This window comes from Archocentrus centrarchus, chromosome 4 (assembly GCF_007364275.1).
Source record: "Archocentrus centrarchus isolate MPI-CPG fArcCen1 chromosome 4, fArcCen1, whole genome shotgun sequence".
Taxonomy (NCBI): domain Eukaryota; kingdom Metazoa; phylum Chordata; class Actinopteri; order Cichliformes; family Cichlidae; genus Archocentrus; species Archocentrus centrarchus.
In genome coordinates, this window is record NC_044349.1 from 12,145,276 (window position 1) to 12,163,656 (window position 18,381).

The following is an 18,381-nucleotide window of genomic DNA, read 5'->3' on the forward strand; positions in this document are numbered from 1 at the left end:
ATACCAACTATACTGTTGAGACTGATCAAAATTGAAATACTGGAGATGATTTGGTTGTTATATGCAGTGGCTGCATGTAATGTGTATTCACCTTTTAGGAATACTTAGGTACACTTATCTTTTAAAAACTATACATTATTTAGGTTAAACAGAAGAATAGTACATATAGTGTGCAGGCCAGTTGTACATATGTATTTTAACCAGCAACAACAACAAAAAATAAATGAGGCTGGCTGCATCAAGTACATTGTGCAGCTCAAAGTAAATCGTGGTCTCATTCTAGGGTGTATCGTGCAACATTGCATGAGACACTGTGCATGTGCGTTTGTGTGCGACAGTGAAGTACCGCAGCAGCTGAAGGCATGGCACTGACCCAATCCGTGTGAGGTAGCTGGGTGCCGTGACTCAGACGGGGATTTCGGTGTACACCCTGTCCGTGGTCATTCAGCTCTCGGTGTAAGAGTGAAGTCATTATAAATGTAGACTAGTCAGTTTTTGAGACACACAAATATGGTGGGGTGGGCGTGTTGCTGCTTACACTACTTGCACACACTGAAGCTGTGTTTTTAAGCAGAGCTAATAATTAAATCGTGACTCTGACGTACAGCTTAAGCAGCATAAACAGATGATGTGATCAAAACGGTTTCACACTGGAAACCTGCGGATCTGGTTTGCTGCACGTTGCGCCAGCTCTCCCCGCCACTGTCGACGCCCCCTTCCACCAAAACAGCCGTGAGACGCGTTCACTGCGCCTACGTGCACGTATGCGTCGTTTTGTTCTTCCATAAGTCCCGCCTTGGGGCTCTACCCCCTCCGAAACAAAACAGAGCTCACTGGTCGAATACCAATTCGTGTATGATACTATTTTGTTTCTCACAACTTTTCCTAAAATATGTCCTAAATTTCAACGGAGACATATTAAACTTTTTAAATGGCCGATCTTATTAAGTTACGCTTATTATTTGCCACATTTAAATAACTTTTTGAGGTTATTTTTCCTTAAGAAGAGGTAAAGAACGCTTCAACGTAACGAAACGGTACGCTCCCATAATGGCCTTTTCTAGAAAGCATGTGATCAGTCCAGGCTGCTGACGCAGTCCTCAGAGGGGCGGAGTCAGGGGAGGTTATAAAAACACCCCAGCTTGTTCTTTTCAACCACCTTCCACGCACAAACTAACAGCGATATTCCCCCCTTGACGTCCTCTGCGGCTGTCCAAGCAGCGGGTCAAGCAACGACGCTAACACTGGAGCTATAAAACTAAACAACGGGGTGAGTTAAGAAAAGAAGCTGCTGTACCTGCGTTATTATGCCCTTTAAATGCTAAAAAACGGCTGTTTTCGAGCGTCTTCGCAGCCGCTGGCTAATCTTTTGTTGTCTGACATTAAAGTTAATTCTGTCACAAGGGTCAACTGGCTTTTGTAGCTATGTGTTCAATTTTAACTGGAGAGATTTGTGTGCGTGTGTGCGTGTGTGTGCGTGTGTGTGTGTGTGTGTGTGTGTGCGTGTGCGTGTGCGTGTGCGTGTGTGTGTGTGTGTGTGCGTGTGTTGGAGAAGCGGTTGTTAGCCTTCCTGCAGCTGGATTCCACATATATTTATTAGGCAAACTGCTGTGTTTTTAATGATCTGTACTCTTGCTTAACTGTGTGTTACTAACCGAAGGACTTGCTGAATGGAAGCATCGTTGTTGCTGGCACATGTGACAAATGACTCAGGTCGCTGTTTGCCTAAGCGTTTATTTAGTTGTCCAGAATCGGGGAATATTTTTTTTATTTTTTATTTTTGTGTGTGTGCGCTGTGGATTGTAACGTTGGGGGTCTATTTCTGTGTCGTCCACAGGGCTCCCGTTTAAAGCGCCGCACCAGGCTGACCAGCTAGCGCAGTGTGGTCACTTGCGACTCTCTCTGAAACGATTTTTTTTATCTGTTTCGGAGAAGTGCAAATTGATATCCCCCAAAACCACTGCCGCCGCATATCCTGATTGGAAAAAAACACCTCAAATCGAAGCAACAATGGTGCAAAACAAGATCGCCGAAGTCACTGGATTCCACCGCTCCTTCAAGGTGAGCTGGAAGTCTATCCAGGGATAGCTCGAGCTGCTGTCACTCCTTTTGAGAAGATTGTAATCAGAGCACGTTTAGCAACATATGAGAAGGGGCTTCACCTAGCTATAGATAAACACGTCTTCTGGCTGACAAACATGGTATACTTCCTGCTGACACGTGCATGTGCAGCTGATGAATGTATGGTTTGAGTATGCCACAGCTAATAGTTGAAAGATGACCAAGGGAGATGGCTGTGGGCCTTGGATGGATGATCTTGTGTCGGTGCAGCAGATATTCCTGGTTATTGAAAATGCGTTAGCCTCTCAGTCTAGGAATTGTTATGACTGACAGTGGATGCTCTCATTGGTGTGGTTCACTGAGATTGCATACCATAACAAATGTCATGTTTGTTATTTACTCCTTAGGGGCAAAATCCCTTTGAAGCAGAGGACTTCACTAAAAATGGATCCCATCTTATTGATTCATCATTTAATTTTGATTCTTCCCCAAGACATGGTGAGTTTTATGACTTGGGTATTTTGAATACAGTAACATTTGTCTGAATTCTGTTAGTATAATCCAGAAATCTGATAACCCTTAATTTCTCCCTACTTTGTTAGTCTTTTGGGTTTGTTTGGGTTCCTCTGTCAATGTCTGATGGTAATGTAGGCACTTCTGGTTTGACAGACATGCCTTCCAGTCAGCCTATTGACATCCCCGATGCCAAGAAGAGAAACAAGAAGAAAAAGCGTTGCCGGGCAACTGACAGTTTCTCTGGAAGATTTGAGGGTAAAAGCTTTCATTCCTACTTGTTATAAAAACAGCTGTATAAACAAAAATCTGTATAAACTATTAATTCTTTCTTTCTTTCATATAATCAAGTATTTTCCTAACCTGCTGGAGTTTTTTTTTTTTTTTTTTTTTTTTTTTTTGCCACAGATGTCTACAGACTGCAGGAAGAGGTGTTAGGAGAGGGCGCTTATGCCAGAGTGCAAACATGCATCAACCTTATCACCAACAAAGAGTATGCTGTAAAGGTAAGACATTGCCATGTACTTCAAAGCACTGCTGTCAATGAAACATTGGCCACTTGTACGGTTAACTTCAAGGAGTGTATTGTGTAATGAAATATGAAATCCCTTTGTATAGACAGGCTCTGAACCATGAGATGTTTTTGAGGAGTAGGATACACATAATCAATGTGTCTATGCTGCTTTCGTGTTACTGCTAATTCTTCAGAAATTTTGAGGAAAGTTTTGGCCTGAGACAGGGTGCCTTTCTTTCTTTTCTGTTTTTTTTTTTTTTTTTTTTTTCTTTTCATTTCAGCCCTCTGTAGTGGTTTTCTGCAGACTTCCCTCTGTTGTGCTTGTGCTGCACTTTTTGAGTGTACATGACTAGCTGCTGTTAATAGACACTTCCCCCTCACTGTTTTTTGTAGTTTGTCAGCCTATCAGAGAGCTGGAAGGGATATACCCACCCCCTTTTCTTTACCCGTGTTGCCTACAGAGGACGCTAGTAGAGAGAACATTGTGTGCTACTAGATGTGCCAAAACAAAACCCATAGAAGGAAGGAGGGGTGATGGGTGAGGGTTGTGATCTAGTGTGTTTACACTGCTTTGTTCTCTCTGTACAGTTACTTTTCTATTTCCTTTTTGAATGTTGTGAGGACTTGTACCAACATGTTTTGACTCTGGGAGCTTCCTTTTTTATTTTCACAAATTTACTTCCTTGTTTTAGGAATAAAATATTGTGAAATGCTCTTTTTTTTTTTTTTTTTTTGCTTAAGCGTACAAAAGTCTAACTAGTCTATTTTCTTTTGAAATCCCATTTGGACACTGGACATAAACACTAGTAACAATTAATCCCCATTTCCTCTTTGATTCTGTTAATGTTTGGAACAAAGCTCAGTTAAAGGCTGCTTCTTCAGTGCAAGTGTCCATATCTTTCTAATAAATATTTTAGAGGCACTGTGCACAGATCTTCATGTGACTGTGATCAGTTAGTGTTTATCCCAGAGTGGTTTGGTTTGGATCCCTCGGGATGCTGCATTTCTGGGGGAGGAGGTATGATGCTTTGTAGTTATCGGAGGTCTGCTGGGAGTCAGAGGGGACTCAGACTGCTCCTGCCAGATGTCCTGTCTCTCCCCTCCCCCTCCAGACAGTTGAGTTGCATGTGTGGGCTCTCTGTTACAAATGCAACAAAAGCTTCAGACACCCATAGATGCACAGAGGCCGTGACTGAAGACTCCTAAACAAATCCTGCTTAAAGCTATTATTTCACAAGCCTGCGTTGATGTTAGAACCTGCAGCGAAGCCTCATTTTTCAGCAGGCTGTTTCACAAGCTGTGATTTGGATAAACGACCTTAAATCTATCTCTTTAAAAACAGTGTCCTCCCATCTGAGATTGTAATGCATTTGTCAATCTTAGTTTCTATATCTAAACATCTATCAGGGTGGGAATTTTATGTTGTGGCCAGGAGAGGGTGAGCTGATTGTTGTCCTGCTGACTCAGACTCGAACAGTACACAGGCTTTGGACTGCTCACAGGCCTCTTGTCTATGTATTAATCCTAGACACACACTGCAGCTCTGGCCCCAGCGGGCTTCAATAGCAGCTGTAATCCAGCTACCAGGAAGAGAAGCATGCACAGCCTCCCAAACACACAATAACAAACCAGAGCTGGAAAATTCAGGCTTTTTGCTTTGGTGTCAGCAGTCTATCTGTCTCTCTTGGCAGGGCATTGTGCAGCTGGTGGCCCTTCAGTGCTTTGGTTACTGGCAGCTTGGTTATTTTTAGAACATTTTTTGGTTATTGTAAACATTTTGGATTAGGTCAAGGGAGCACTTATGGCTCCTTAAGGTTTACATATGGGTCATACATAAAGGTTATATATAGATGCTGGGACTTTCATTCTTACTCCTCTCCATCTCTGGTATGGAAGGCATTGCTGAAAGTAGGTTAAACTATCTTTGCAACTGTGTCACAGGGTAGGATAAAGGTTGGCAAGCTGGAAAAAAGTTTGTAAGGAAGCTGGTTATAGGGCACTGCATATGGAATGTATAATGTGTGCTATACTGTCTGCTTTCCGTTAAACACAGCCACAAGTGGGCTTTGTGGTGCAGTGAGAGGGGGTGGCATGATGGGCTCGGTTTTTCTTCAACTATCTGACTACTTTCAGAATTGTCCTCCCTCTGCTGTATGAAAACATGGTCTGTTAAAAGTGGGCTATTTTTGGATAAAGTGGCTCAACCTTAATGCTATTCTGTTGCAGATCATTGAGAAGAGGCCGGGTCACAGCCGCAGTCGTGTCTTTCGTGAAGTTGAGATGCTCTACCAGTGCCAGGGCCACAGGTAACTTTCTGCTGTCCTGATGAAAATAAAGCCACTTGACTAACATATGGAGGCAGAACTACAGACTAAGTGACCATACTTGTGCTGTATCTTACTGTCATGAAGCCCTTTAGTTGTCATCGTGACTTCAAATGACTCAGTGCTTCTGTTTTCTACAGAAACATACTGGAGCTGGTGGAGTTTTTTGAAGAGGAAGACAAATTCTACCTGGTGTTTGAGAAGCTCAGAGGAGGTTAGTAAATTATGGCTGCTAATTTACAAGGAATTCTGCAGCTACTTTTTGTGTGTGGGAAGACCTTTAACCTTTAAATAGAGCTGATGGACTTATTTGTCTCCCTCTTAGGGTCAATCTTGGAACACATTCACAAGAGACAGCACTTCAGTGAGCAGGAAACCTGTCTCGTTGTGCAGGACATCGCTAGCGCTCTAGATTTCCTTCATAACAAGGGTAAGGTCACTTGTACAAAATGGCAAGCAGTATTATTGTTCATGATCTCAAAAGACACAACAACCCCAAGGACATGTGTACAGTTAGATGGCTTTTAATACAGTGGATAAGAATTAAATACAGTGTACTTTATAGTTGCACAAAGGAAGCATATTGGCATTATTTCTTGTTCAGGATGTTGAGCCGACAAAATCCTAGTTTCACATTTGCTTACACGCTCCAAATTGTGCATTAGATTTTTCTTTAATATACATATGATACAAAAATACTTTCCTTGATCCTTTTTAGGAATGGCACATAGAGACCTGAAACCTGAAAACATTCTCTGTGAGAGAGCAGACAAGGTGAGTTTAGTGCAGATATATTTATCCCTAAACATGTTTCAGTGGTCAGCTATAATTTCTAACTATATTAAAGTGTGACATGTTTTCTTGAGTAGTCTGAACACCATTCTGCTTTTCTTCTCAGATATCCCCGGTCAAGATCTGTGACTTTGACTTAGGCAGTGGAATCAAGTTAAACAGTGACAGCTCACCCATCTCCACCCCTGAGCTCCTCACCCCTGTAAGTTCATCTTGCAATTTTTTTAAGCCCTTCATTAAACCAACTCTGAGCCTTTCTCCACTAACTGCATAGTTTTGAAAATTGAGTTAGAAGCTGAGGGCTGGGGCAAGAATGTGAGACCAGTTATTCACTAACGACAATCACAATGCTCCAGAATAACACTAAATAACAATTTGGCCCTTAAATCTTTGGAGGAAAGCAACATAAGGCAGCTGATTATTTTTGATTGCTGATCAAATCCGGGAATAGATTAATCAGTCATAGTCTTGGTCAGATAAGCTGATACAGCAATTTGTTTCCTTGCTGTGGATAAGAGGCTGTAAAAATGTTTATCAGGTCCTAACTGGCTGATCATTGGGCAATCCTCAGTGGCGTTACCTGATGTTGAATCTGGAGGTTACACTAGTTCATTGTTTCTCTGAAAGGGCATGGATTGCTTCCTGAATGTCCCAAATTTTACATTCCTCTTATGCTGGATATTTCAGCTTGTTAACATTGGAAGGATATCCGTCCATTTAATGTTGATGTCCGTTGTCTAATCAGTAGCAAACACTGAGGACCCTGAGTTTTGAGGGTTTTTTTTGTTTTGTTTTGTTTTTTTTGGGGGGGGGGGTTATAAATGTTTAACCCTTGCTGTCGTCACAACACAAAGCAATACAGCAGGAAACTCGCAACCTCAAAGAGGAGTGGTAAAGTTGAACTGGCAAGCTTTCTACTTATGTCAACACTTGCTGTGTCTAGTTGTCTAGTGTGCTGAATAGATGGACCCGAGCAGGTGAAGGATAGCGGTTCAGCCCTCAGCAATGTGATTTGGTGGGTGGGGGGTTTCTACATTGGTAACTTCATCTTCCGTATGCAGAAATAATAGATGGCGAGCCCATCCCTGGACTCGATGAATGGGAGATGGTTTGGAGCCAAGACGTGTCATATGTTTAGTCTTAAATCAGAATCACTCTGAGGTTAAGTTGATCCAGTAATGTATTTAAAGTGATCTTTGGGTGGGGGAAAAAAAAGCCTCCTGAGGACAGGATGTGGTGTGATAGCCCTGGAATGTAATACTGCAGGGTACAGGATAACTTTTACAAGGTCGTGTCCTGTGGTATGAAGGAGTCGCATTGAAACAAAAACACACTCACTCTTGCTCGTTTCTCCTTTCTCTCTGTGGTATGAGAGGGGAAAAAAAAAACAAAAAAAAAAACATCCAACCTCTTCTTTCAGCTCAGTCTCCGCCCAGTGGCCCCAACCACTCTTGTGCTGGTCTGCGCTTTCTTTATGTTCTTCATACAATGGCTGTGCATAAGGCTTGTTCTAGAAATTTTAGTCTTTTTCTCCCACACATGGCAACTGAGATGTGATTGGATAGAGCAGTGGGAGGGGGAGGATAACTGGGAGGTACAAAATCCCAGTCTGCTCATGCGCTCTGGCTTGTTTTCTTTGCTTGATCACAGGAACAATGTTATGATATTCATCTCAGGGCTGGCACTCTCTCTGGGCCCCCCTTTACACACATTCCTACTCTTGCTGTTGCACAATATGTACACTTTTGCATTTAAAGCATAGTTTCCTACAGTGTGTTAAGTTTACTGGAAATGTGGTGGTGCTGTGTAGCGTAAATTGGGATAATAGGGACTCAGAGGACCTTTCTAGGAAAAGGCTTATTTTAGTCTACTAGGAATTCTGCACCAGTGATTGCTGGCCTGTCTGCTCAGCAAGATACAAATCTGACTGGTTGAATGTCACGGCTTATATGTAGGAGTTGGAAACTGGGTGGAATTGCAACACGAAGACGCTACATGCAAGCAGCTTAGACTGTTAATTCAGGAAACTGCTTGTTTGTACCTGTCACAGAGGCAGGTGCAGTTTCTTGAGGACAGAACAAGTCTTCTTCCTGTAAGCCTCTCCTGATAATCCTTTAGTTTACAAACAGCAGAGGTGTGTGTCATCAGTGGCTGTCAGTATGGCGTGACTAGTCACATGGTCTCAGGAAAGCCCCAGGTTGCAATACCAACAAATCCTGTGGTAACAGCAGCTGATTAAACGCTCTCTGCAGCTTACATGATGGTTTGGGGAGGATGTGACTGATGCAAGTTCGCAAGGTGTCTGCAGCAGTAGCACAGGAAGAACAAATGCAAGTTTAGATTTAAGTCTGTGCCATAGAGCCATGATTACGGTTATTTGACTGCCCTCTTACAGCTCTTATCAGAAGCAGGCAGTTGTAGACTGGTTATCTATGTCCTGACTTGTATATGATTGGGGGTGTTAGAGCAGCTTTCAAACAAGATTATCCTTGATAGCTGTTTTTGATAACACAGCTCTTGCATTACTCTTCAGTTTCAAATTACCTTACTTGGCAAAAACATCTATCATGCCCATGTCTTGTATCCGTGTGTGGCAGCTGCATTTGGCTTCAATCCTGGAGGGTTGTCTGTGTAAGCAGTTGCCCTGGACATGATGATGGCAGAAACATGGGGGGTTGGGATTTTCGTTGACAGAAGCAGCTTTGTCTGAAACAAAATTCCTGTGCAGCAAACGTCATTACATAAGCTTGGGGGTGGAGTAAGGCGACAGCTGGTTTATGGTACTGGGACACAATAGATGCCTGCTCAATGTAAACATGTGCCCCCATAGATGGACTGAATGATAGGATAAAGGTTCTCAGAAATGAACATGATCTGTGTCCTGCTGAACCAACGACCTGCTTCCCCCCCCTCCTAAAAGTATTAAAACAGTACTTGCTGTTTGTGTTTTCAAGTTATGTAACCTACCAGGGCTCAGCCCAGTCTCTTGCTATGTGGGACAGCCAATCCTCTTTTCCATGCTCAGGGTTTGGCCTAATTTATTTCCTAGCTACATAACAACGCACTGGCAGAATTGAGCCTGTCCTTGCCCTCAAATTCTGCCTGGGCTGTACAGCTGCTGATCAAAGCAGTGAGTCACGACTTGCTGTCTACCCACACAAACCTGTCTCATAACATGTTCCTACTAAGGAGTGTTCAGCAGACTGAGAAAAGCTGTATGATGGATTTTAAATGAACCCATCATTGCAGATAATCATGTGATTGTCACATAGACTGCCCCCACCCCACAGATCAAGAGTGGGCCCTGAGCTTTAACACTTAGAACCACGAGGTATCAGCTGAGTGAAAGAATGTGGCAGCAGCCAAGCAAAACCTTTTTCCTCCAGTTTAACTCTTTGGTGGTGTACTCTGCTTTTTCTCTTCCCCTGGGGCTAATGCACTGGTTTTCTTGTTCCTCTTCTTTTCAGTGTGGCTCAGCAGAGTACATGGCACCTGAGGTAGTTGAGGCCTTCAGTGAAGAAGCTACAATTTACGACAAGCGCTGTGACCTGTGGAGCCTTGGAGTCATTCTCTACATCATGCTGAGTGGCTATCCACCATTCGTAGGCCGCTGTGGTGGTGACTGTGGCTGGGAATTGGGGGAACCCTGCCACATCTGCCAGGTTAGACTTTCATGCATTCATTCATCCCTTCAATTTTGTTTATCTTTTACAGTCCATGAAAATTTGTGGTAAAATATACATTTTCTCAGTTCAGAGCTGAGTTGCATTTAAAAATGTCTTATCTATTTCCAGAACACTTTATTTGAGAGTATCCAGGAAGGAAAATACGAGTTTCCAGAAAAAGACTGGGCTCACATCTCCTCAAGTGCCAAAGACCTGATATCCAAACTTCTGGTTCGGGATGCCAAAAGCCGTCTGAGTGCCAGTCAGGTGCTACAGCACCCCTGGGTGCAGGGGGTAAGTTTGAATTCACCATGCCACTTTTGCATTTTACCCAAATAACAGACTAAGGTTGTTCAAACAAAAATCTTAACTCACAAAAACATGTCTTTGATTTTCAGGGTGCATCTGACACCTTGCCAACATCCATCTTACATCAGAGGTGAGAATTTAAGAGCTACAGCTATAACAAGACACTTTGACATTAAATATTTCTAACTTTATACCTATTTTGATCACAATTTAATATATTCTCTATTTATTTTCCTCATTTCCCCATCAGAACCAGCAGTGCCAGGGACCTTACAGTTTTTGCAGATAAAGCCATGGCTGTGAACCGGCAGCTGGCTGAACAGGATGGCATGGAAGAGCAGCAGCAGCACGAAGTCCAGTTTTTTGTTACTGCTACTGGCTCTTCTGTGCGCCTCTCTCCTCCTTCCAACTCCAAGCTGGCCAGGCGCAGGCAGCGAAGCAGCCAGCCGAAGGGAGGGCCCGTCTCTGCTGCGGAGCTTCGTCAGCTCTTGGCCCCTCTCGTTATCGTGGGAGACTGTGCCTGAACTTTTCCGACCTTCCGTTAAGTTTCAAGTCCTGATCCAAGACTGCCCTGAGACTCTTTCTCCTCAGTTCTGGCCCCTCTCTGGCCTTGGTTCCTCTGCTATTCAGGTTCTCTTGCCAGCTGTAAAGGGAGATGCTGCTTGCAGCCCTTCCTCTAAATGCCTTCTGCCCTTCTCCAGCACTTCTGAAGCACATCAGCACAGGGCCTGCATATAGCAAACACACAACTATGTGCACTTCCAGGTTGGGGAGGAGGGCCAGTTAATTTGTTGGACAGCAAAGTATTTTCTAAGTTATATTGGATTTTTTTTTTCCTCATACAACTCAGTTCAGAAGAAATCAGAACATTGATCTACGAAACTAAGCTCTGACACCAAAGGACAACCTGTTGTGCTGCTCCCACGTTACAACTGGATCCACTGTGAATTAAGTTATCTGGAATGTTTTCTTTGCTTGTATGTATATGCATGAATGGCCCATCTGCACATACGTACAAGCTTATGCAATATGCCAAGATGAAGGCTGTTCCTGTCTTGAAAGGATTCAGTGTATAAAGGATTGGAAGGGCTGTAAGCCAATGCTGTCCGTGCCTGAGGCGCGGTTCAATATGTGGCTGGGGACTCTTCGAAGTCTTTTTTTTTTTTTTTTTTTTTTTTTTTTTTTTTTTTTTTTTTTCCTTCTTCCTCCATTTAAGATGAATTCCTCACAATTGACTCTTCTATAAATGTCTGAGATGAAATGCGCACTTATCCAGCTTGTTGGCCATGCACTTATTGCTTTAACGGCAGTGGATGTTGGTACCCGACCAGCTATGACTTGCTGCTGCATCAACTGATGCAGTGTTCCTTTACTTCCAAATTACCAGTTGCTATTGGGCTAATCTAAAAAGTAGAGACTTCATTGGACTTGGTCATGTTTTTTTGGCTACCTGGAAAAACAAACTTAGCTTGTATATCTGGTTTATTTGTATGGGCTACTTATACAGTACTTAAAATGGCTACGCAAGTGAACTGGGTCAGTGTTATTTCATTGTAAAGAATTTGACATGTCCCCTTGCTACAACCAGAATTTGTATAATTTTTTTTATATATATATATTTTTTTTTTTCTACAGATCAATTTATGCATTAGATTTAACCTTAAATATTTTGGCAGTAAAGGTTTGAACTCCTGTTAAGGGGGTTGAAAAGCACATTTTGCCCGATGTGACCAGACTGTCATTTGTTGAAATACAAATACATTTAACATTTATTTGGACCATCATCTTCCTCTAAGGTGTCAACATTGTCTCTAATGACATGCACCACTTCCAGAATGACATCACTGATTTTCTTTAAAAATTAGAGGCAGAATGAGATTTTGCAGGAAAAAAAAAAAAAAAAAAAAAAATAAACACAAAAAAAGGAAAAGCATTCCACAAAAAGAAAAAAAAAGTTCAGACATTTAGCTGTATTAAGTTTACTTTATTTCTCAAGTTTGAAAACTCCATGTCAATGTGCCACACTGATTATTTTATTTTTGTCTATGGCTGTTAATAAGCTTTTTTTTTTTCTTTTTCTACATGGTGATTTTTCATGCAGGTGCTGTTCAGTTCAGGTGAAACACCAGATATTTTCCTCTTTGTTGTTGTTTTTTTAATGTTTTTTTTTTTGTTTTTTTTTTTAAGTTGTGTGTGTGTGTGTGAGGTAAAATGGAGAAAGTTTAAGTTGATCTGGAGCGTTCGTGCCCAGTGAAGGCAAGTTTTTAAGTTTTTTTTTTTTTTTTTTTTTTTTTTTATGTGAGCAGGGTGGGAAATTGCCAACCAGCCAAAATGTGGTAAAACATGAAAGTGGCTGGTACATTTCAGACACGGAATAAAAAATTTACTATGAAGTGGCTGGTACATGTTCATTTCCCACCCTGTGTTGGCAATAATCTTTTTTTTTTTTTTTTTTTTTTTTTTTTTTTTGTTTAAGTTAAAGCTCATTCTGAAACTGACAGGTAATGGACTGGTGATGACGTCTATCAGCACTGTAGCCATTTCACCAAAGAAGGTTCAAGTCATGACATTGAACATATGATCCACAACCTAGCAGTGATAAGTGGGGAACTTCTGATTGTCCATGTCCTGTTGGCAGCACTGCAGCGACGGTACTCTGGAAATGGTGTCAGATGACCCATTATTCTGATAATAGGACACTGTAATAGTTCTAAGAATACCTTTCTACAGATGCATAGTTATGAGGGTTTATGTCTTATAATAAGACTTACTTGAATTTGTGTATGCAGCTGTTTCTTCTCCATTTTTGGAACCTACTTTGCTATTGGTAATCTCAAAGCATTAAGCTAATGATCAAGGCAATCTTTGGGGTGGGGGGGTTGAAAATATACAGTTCAGTATTCTGCCTTTTGGGGGGAGGGGGGGTCTTCACACAACTGAGCTGGTCCCTGTCTTTGAATGGGGTTTAATACTCAAACGCACACTGTGGCCATATCCTGACCAGTATAATATGGTTTTCTGGGTCTGTTGAATGGCAGTAGGGATTTGGGGGGCAGGGGACTGCCTCTTATTGGGAGAAAGGGGACAAAGTGATATCCTTCAGCCTCAATTTTTTTTTTATATTTTCACTGACATAGTGTTAAAATTCAGTCATTCAAATGGATAGTACCATTAGTCTCCCCACAATCTGAATGTAGCCCGCAGGCAAAAGCATTTCTGATCTAGCAACACAGATCAGATGGTTTATAAATGGTTCCTTCTCATGGGCATGGTGTTGAGTTATTCTGTTTATACAAAGACAGTCCAAGCAATTTATTTGAGTTGACACCTGATTATTTTTATTTCTTTTTAAACTGTCTGAATCGCCCCAAGCCGATTGTGTTCATGGGGAGATGCTTCAAATTAATACTTCCTGTAGTACAAGGTATTTTGATTTAAAATAAGCACTTTACTGTACCATGTGAATGATTGCAGTTCACCCAAGGCAACATTTATGACTGTTGCTATGGCATTTTGTATTGTTTTTCTAAAAAAAAAAAATGCAATAAAATGCTTTGAACGGCGTTCTTGTCTTGTTTTTTTTTTTTTTCTTCTTCTTTTTGGGTCTCGAAGCCAGGAAAGTGAAAGAGCTGTACTTTCCCTGCGCTCTCTCTAGTTTCATATTAACTAGTAGGCGTACCTTCGGGCCAAGGCTGAGGCTGTTGCACCTGAATCTCTGCTGTAAATCCCTCTATCTGTAACACTCCCTGATATGTGCGCTGCGTCACTGCCCTTGGCTGTTGGTAAATGTTTCTCAAACACGACGGCGGTTTCACGATGCGTTAGGCCCGCTTGCAGGAGCGGTAGGGGGCGCTCTCCGCAACGAGACGAGACTGATGCAACCGGCTGCAAGAGCTGGAGCTTCACGAGCCACCTCACGGTACCCGCGGAGGCACAAAAATGCCTTCTGCTGAATTAACTTTAAAAAAAAAAAAAAAAAAGTTGGTGTATGATTTCAGCACGGCTGCAAGGCAGAATCTGACATCCTGTGGTTAGTCAGCTGTGCTGAAATGTCTCAAGAGATGTTACCAGAATAACTTCAAGATCAGCTGGGTTTGGTCAAAAGTTCATGTATAAGGGCGAGTGAGAACAATAATACTGCGGTGTGGTAACCAAATGTCTACCACATGACAATTGTGCCCTTGGCAGACCCACTGCCAAAAAAATAAGAATAATCAGCAGTACCAACGACCCCCAGAGTCTGCTGTTTGTGCTTGATAATAATAAAGGCTGCAGCAGTTGATTTTTTTTTTCTTCATTACTGGTTAATCTGACTACTTGAATAATTGTTTAGTCATAACTGTTTTTAAAAGGTGAAAAAAAAACGTCCTTAATTTATGAGAGCCTACAACGATGCTTAGATATTTTCAGTTTAAGATGAACAGGACAACCTAAGACTGACGCTTATGTTTGATTAAACTAGTTAAAATATATATTATAAAAGTGTTTTCAGCTAACAAACCAGTTAACTTGGGCTACCATACACAACACATGTCGTGGTGATTATTTCATTCGTTCCCCTTAAATGTGCTTTGGCAGCACTTCACACAAAAAGTACGTGGTTTTCAGCAGAGGCCAAAACACACACATTCTCAAACTGTTGCATAACTTCTTTTTCGGAGCAGAAAGCGTCACAGATCTGGGGGAAATTACATGATGCAACAGCAGTGTGTTTTCTGTGCGGTGTCCGGCAAACGCGGTGTTGAGCCACGAGAAACTGCGCAGGTATTGGTCTCCCCCTGCTGACCAGCTCTCCGACATGCATGAAGAATCTCAAGGCTACACGAGTTAAATGCTTTACGGTGAAATCTGCCAAAGAAAAAGGAGAAGAAAAAAAAAAAAAAAAAAAGTTCAGTGTCATGCAAAAATTATCCACTAGATAAAGGAAAGCGGGCAGGATAACTCAACCTTGTGTGAGCTGCAGATAATGCAATTTCAAGTCACAAGATTGAAATGTTATGCATGAGAACATGGTTCATTTTATTTCTGCACTGCCTGCTTGCAGAGGGTGGTTTAGAAGGGAGGATTTTTCTAACGTGAACCATGTGGGCATGTTTATTAATAAGCTATAAGGCCTACTGAAGGCTATTTATGTAATCTTTAGTAGTCTATTCGCACTTTGTTTTTTGAGCCTATTGGTTCAAATCCATTTCCTTTTATTTGTAGTATTTTCCCTTTAAAACACCCAACTCTGTATTGGCATCTAGTTTGCATTTCATATCATTATATAACGGTGCCATGTAGTTACCTGGCTTTCTGTTTTTCTTCATTTTTAACAGGATCATAGGTAGAAAAGCAATCAGCATGTATCAGTTCACCAAAGTTACTTACAAGAAATCAGGTCAAATAAAAGCTTTAACTTCAAAACACTTTACTGATGATGCCTCATTTCTTTCTTGTCATTTTGTGACAGTACGGTCTGTAAGCAATATTAGCTAAATTAAGTGTACCGCTCATTCCTTTGATCATTTCCATCTACCCTGTGACGAGTCTCTCTTCAAACCTGCAGTAGCTGCTAAATTTGACGCTAAACCTCCAATGATAAACATACAGTAAGGTCCATGATTTGTTGGATAAAGGCAGATTTTTTTAAGTGAAATTTCTGTTTTGCCTCTGTACACCATCACAGTGGAGTTTAAATCAAACAATCCAGATGTGATCGAGGTGCAACTCGAGGGGTTTAACAAACATGTTGCATTAACTCTTTGGGAATTACAGTCATTTTTATGCACAGCCCTCCAGACTTAGCGGCTCAAACTAACTGGACAAACTATTTTTAAACATAAGGAGTGTTTTTAATACTCGGATGAAAATCCTTTGCAGTCAATGACTGAAGTCTGGAATCCATGGACATCACCAAATGCTGTGTTCCCTCCCTTGAATTTACTGCAGCACCATTGAGTTGCTGCTTGTTTGCGGGTCTATCTGCATTCAGTTTTGTATATAATAACTGAAAAGCTGCTCTGTTGGGTTGAGATCAGGCGACTGACTTGGCCATTGAAGAGCATCCCATTTATTTCCCTTGAGAAACTCTTGGACTGCTTTTGCAGTTTGCTTTGGGTCATCAACCATTTACACACTGAAGTTCTGTCTGATCAGTTCTGCGGCATTTGGCTAAATCTGAGCAGAGAGTATAGCCCTGTATACCTCACAATTCATCCTGCTGCTTCTATCAGCAGTCACGTCAATAAACACTAGTAAACTAGTTCTTTGAACAGTCATATACACCCACGCCATAACACTGCCCCCCCTGTGTTTGACAGATAATGTGGTTTGCTTTGGGTCATGAGCTGTTTCTCTTCTTCTCCATACTTTTCTCTTTCCATCATTCTGGTACAAACTGATCTTGGTTTCATCTGTCCAATGATCTTTTACAGAATTGTGCAGGCTCTTTGAAATGTATTCTGGCAAAGTCTAATCTGGCCTTCCTGTTAATGAGTGTAATCAGTGATCGGCACCTTGTTGTAAAGACTCTGTATTTCCATTGGAGAAGGCCTCTCCTGATTGTAGACCCTGATGATAATACACCTACCTCCTTCAGAGTGTTCCTGACTTGGTTAGATGTGAAGTTGTTTTTCTTAAACATGGAAATAATTCTGTCATTATGCACTTTAGTTGTCTTCAGGCCTTTTGGTAACGCATTGCTGATTTGGCCACTCCTAAAGTTTTTGCAGTCTCTCTGATAGGTTTATTTTATTTTTTCAGCCTAATGATGGCCCCCTTCACTCACACTTACATCTTTTTGGGCCTCAAATTTAAAATTACAATGAAAAGCTATAAAACACAAATTCAACACTTTGACACAACTTCATTTGTCATGATTAACAAGGGAGCAGGTCTTACCTGGCCATGAAACTGCTTGTCAGTCAATTCCAGAGTTACTTTTGAGCCTCTGAAGTGGGGGGACTGTGGATGAAAATGGCTGTAATTCCTAAACGGTTAATGAAATCGTTTTGTTAAACCTCTCGAATTAAAGCTCTTTGCACAGCACTATAGGCTATGTGCCCTGTGTTAAAACAAACGTTAAATGCTATCCCTGAAACCATGTATGGCCTCTGAAGCCACAGCTTCACGCGCTGAAAGAGTGCCAGTTATTGCATCACTGATTACTAAGCTGCGCACCTGAAGCTGAGAGCCAGAGCTGCATCCAATTGGACCCCGCGTCTGTGTGGAGGGCACAAAAATCATGACCATGCGTTAGTCTTAAATTTGCCAGTGGAGCTCAAGGTAGGTATCACTTAGGACCAGATTAGGAGGCGCTGGAAGTTTTCTTTATCATCAGACCCAGAAGATCTGTGGTTTTTTTTTTTATTTGTATTTTTTAAAGCAATATAGGAGGTGTGGTTGGTACAGCCAACCACCTTCACGATGATGTATTGATAGGCTACTCATTTTTAAATCCTTAAAGCTTTTAACCATCCACAAATGTTTAACCCGTGCTTTGTTTAAAAAAAAAAAAAAAGTCGAATCGAAAGGTTAATCGAATTAACGGAGTAGTTAAGCATTTAAAGGAGTAGTTCCCTATTTTGAGACCTACTTTAAAGTCCATAATAAGTTTGAGAGACACTTATTTTTATCTGCTAACTCGAAGAAGGTAAACTGAATAAGCTGGCCTAGTTCTCAAAATGCTGAGCTAAATCTGCATGGCCAAGACCTTTTTTTTTTTTTTTTTTCTTTTCTTTCCCCCCTTCTTCTTTCCCTCCCACCACTCATCTCTCATAGTGGGAACAGCACAGGTGTTTAACTAATGAGGCTCCCGCTCATGAATCTTCCCAGTGAACTCTGACGGTGGACCTACATGTACAGCCGTCACTATGTGAATGAATGTGCGCTTCCCCCTCCCCCCAGGTCTGTATTTGAGATAATCAATCGCTAGATTCCTGTGAAATAAAAACTTGAAACAGTTGTCTCGTTTCCTTGACTTTCAAACGTACCATGAAGAACGCAGCCAGGTGTTCTATAATTGGCTTAACTTTAATGGTGCGCTTAAGGGCCTGGCTATGTCCGGGAAAATAAATATTAAAACCAAAAAAAACAAACTTCGTGCAACTCCCGTATAATAAACGGAGAAGTGTTCGAGTAGAACAATTACAGGGTTTGGGAAAACCGCATCGAGTAGGGTACTAACTACTTTCTACACGCAGGGTGTCGCGAAGACGTTACG

The 18,381-nt window shown here is 41.6% G+C and overlaps 1 protein-coding gene across 2 annotated transcripts; it reads left to right on the forward strand.

The window, feature by feature from the left end:
• Positions 1-1,155: 1,155 nt before the first annotated feature.
• Positions 1,156-11,348, forward strand: mknk2b (MAPK interacting serine/threonine kinase 2b). 2 transcript variants are annotated; one of them, XM_030726735.1, is made up of 14 exons: positions 1,156-1,270; positions 1,838-2,061; positions 2,469-2,559; positions 2,731-2,832; positions 2,983-3,080; positions 5,315-5,394; positions 5,553-5,626; positions 5,738-5,842; positions 6,131-6,186; positions 6,311-6,406; positions 9,672-9,866; positions 9,999-10,163; positions 10,268-10,308; positions 10,429-11,348. In XM_030726735.1, exons 2-14 carry the CDS (start codon positions 2,011-2,013, stop codon positions 10,700-10,702), a joined length of 1,428 nt encoding a protein of 475 aa, XP_030582595.1. In that variant the 5' UTR covers positions 1,156-1,270; positions 1,838-2,010; the 3' UTR covers positions 10,703-11,348. The 2 variants fall into 2 exon arrangements, with proteins under 2 accessions (XP_030582595.1, XP_030582596.1); XM_030726736.1 differs by lacking the exon at positions 1,838-2,061 and having other exon boundaries at positions 1,180-1,270.
• Positions 11,349-18,381: the final 7,033 nt, after the last annotated feature.

Excerpts from the sequence above, each read along its gene's own strand:
- mknk2b (XM_030726735.1), top strand. The coding sequence starts at position 2,011 with ATGGTGCAAAACAAGATCGCCGAAGTCACTGGATTCCACCGCTCCTTC. Across the intron at positions 2,062-2,468 it reads GATTCCACCGCTCCTTCAAG|GGGCAAAATCCCTTTGAAGC; the intron begins GTGAGCTGGAAG and ends TTTACTCCTTAG. Across the intron at positions 10,164-10,267 it reads AGCACCCCTGGGTGCAGGGG|GGTGCATCTGACACCTTGCC; the intron begins GTAAGTTTGAAT and ends TTTGATTTTCAG.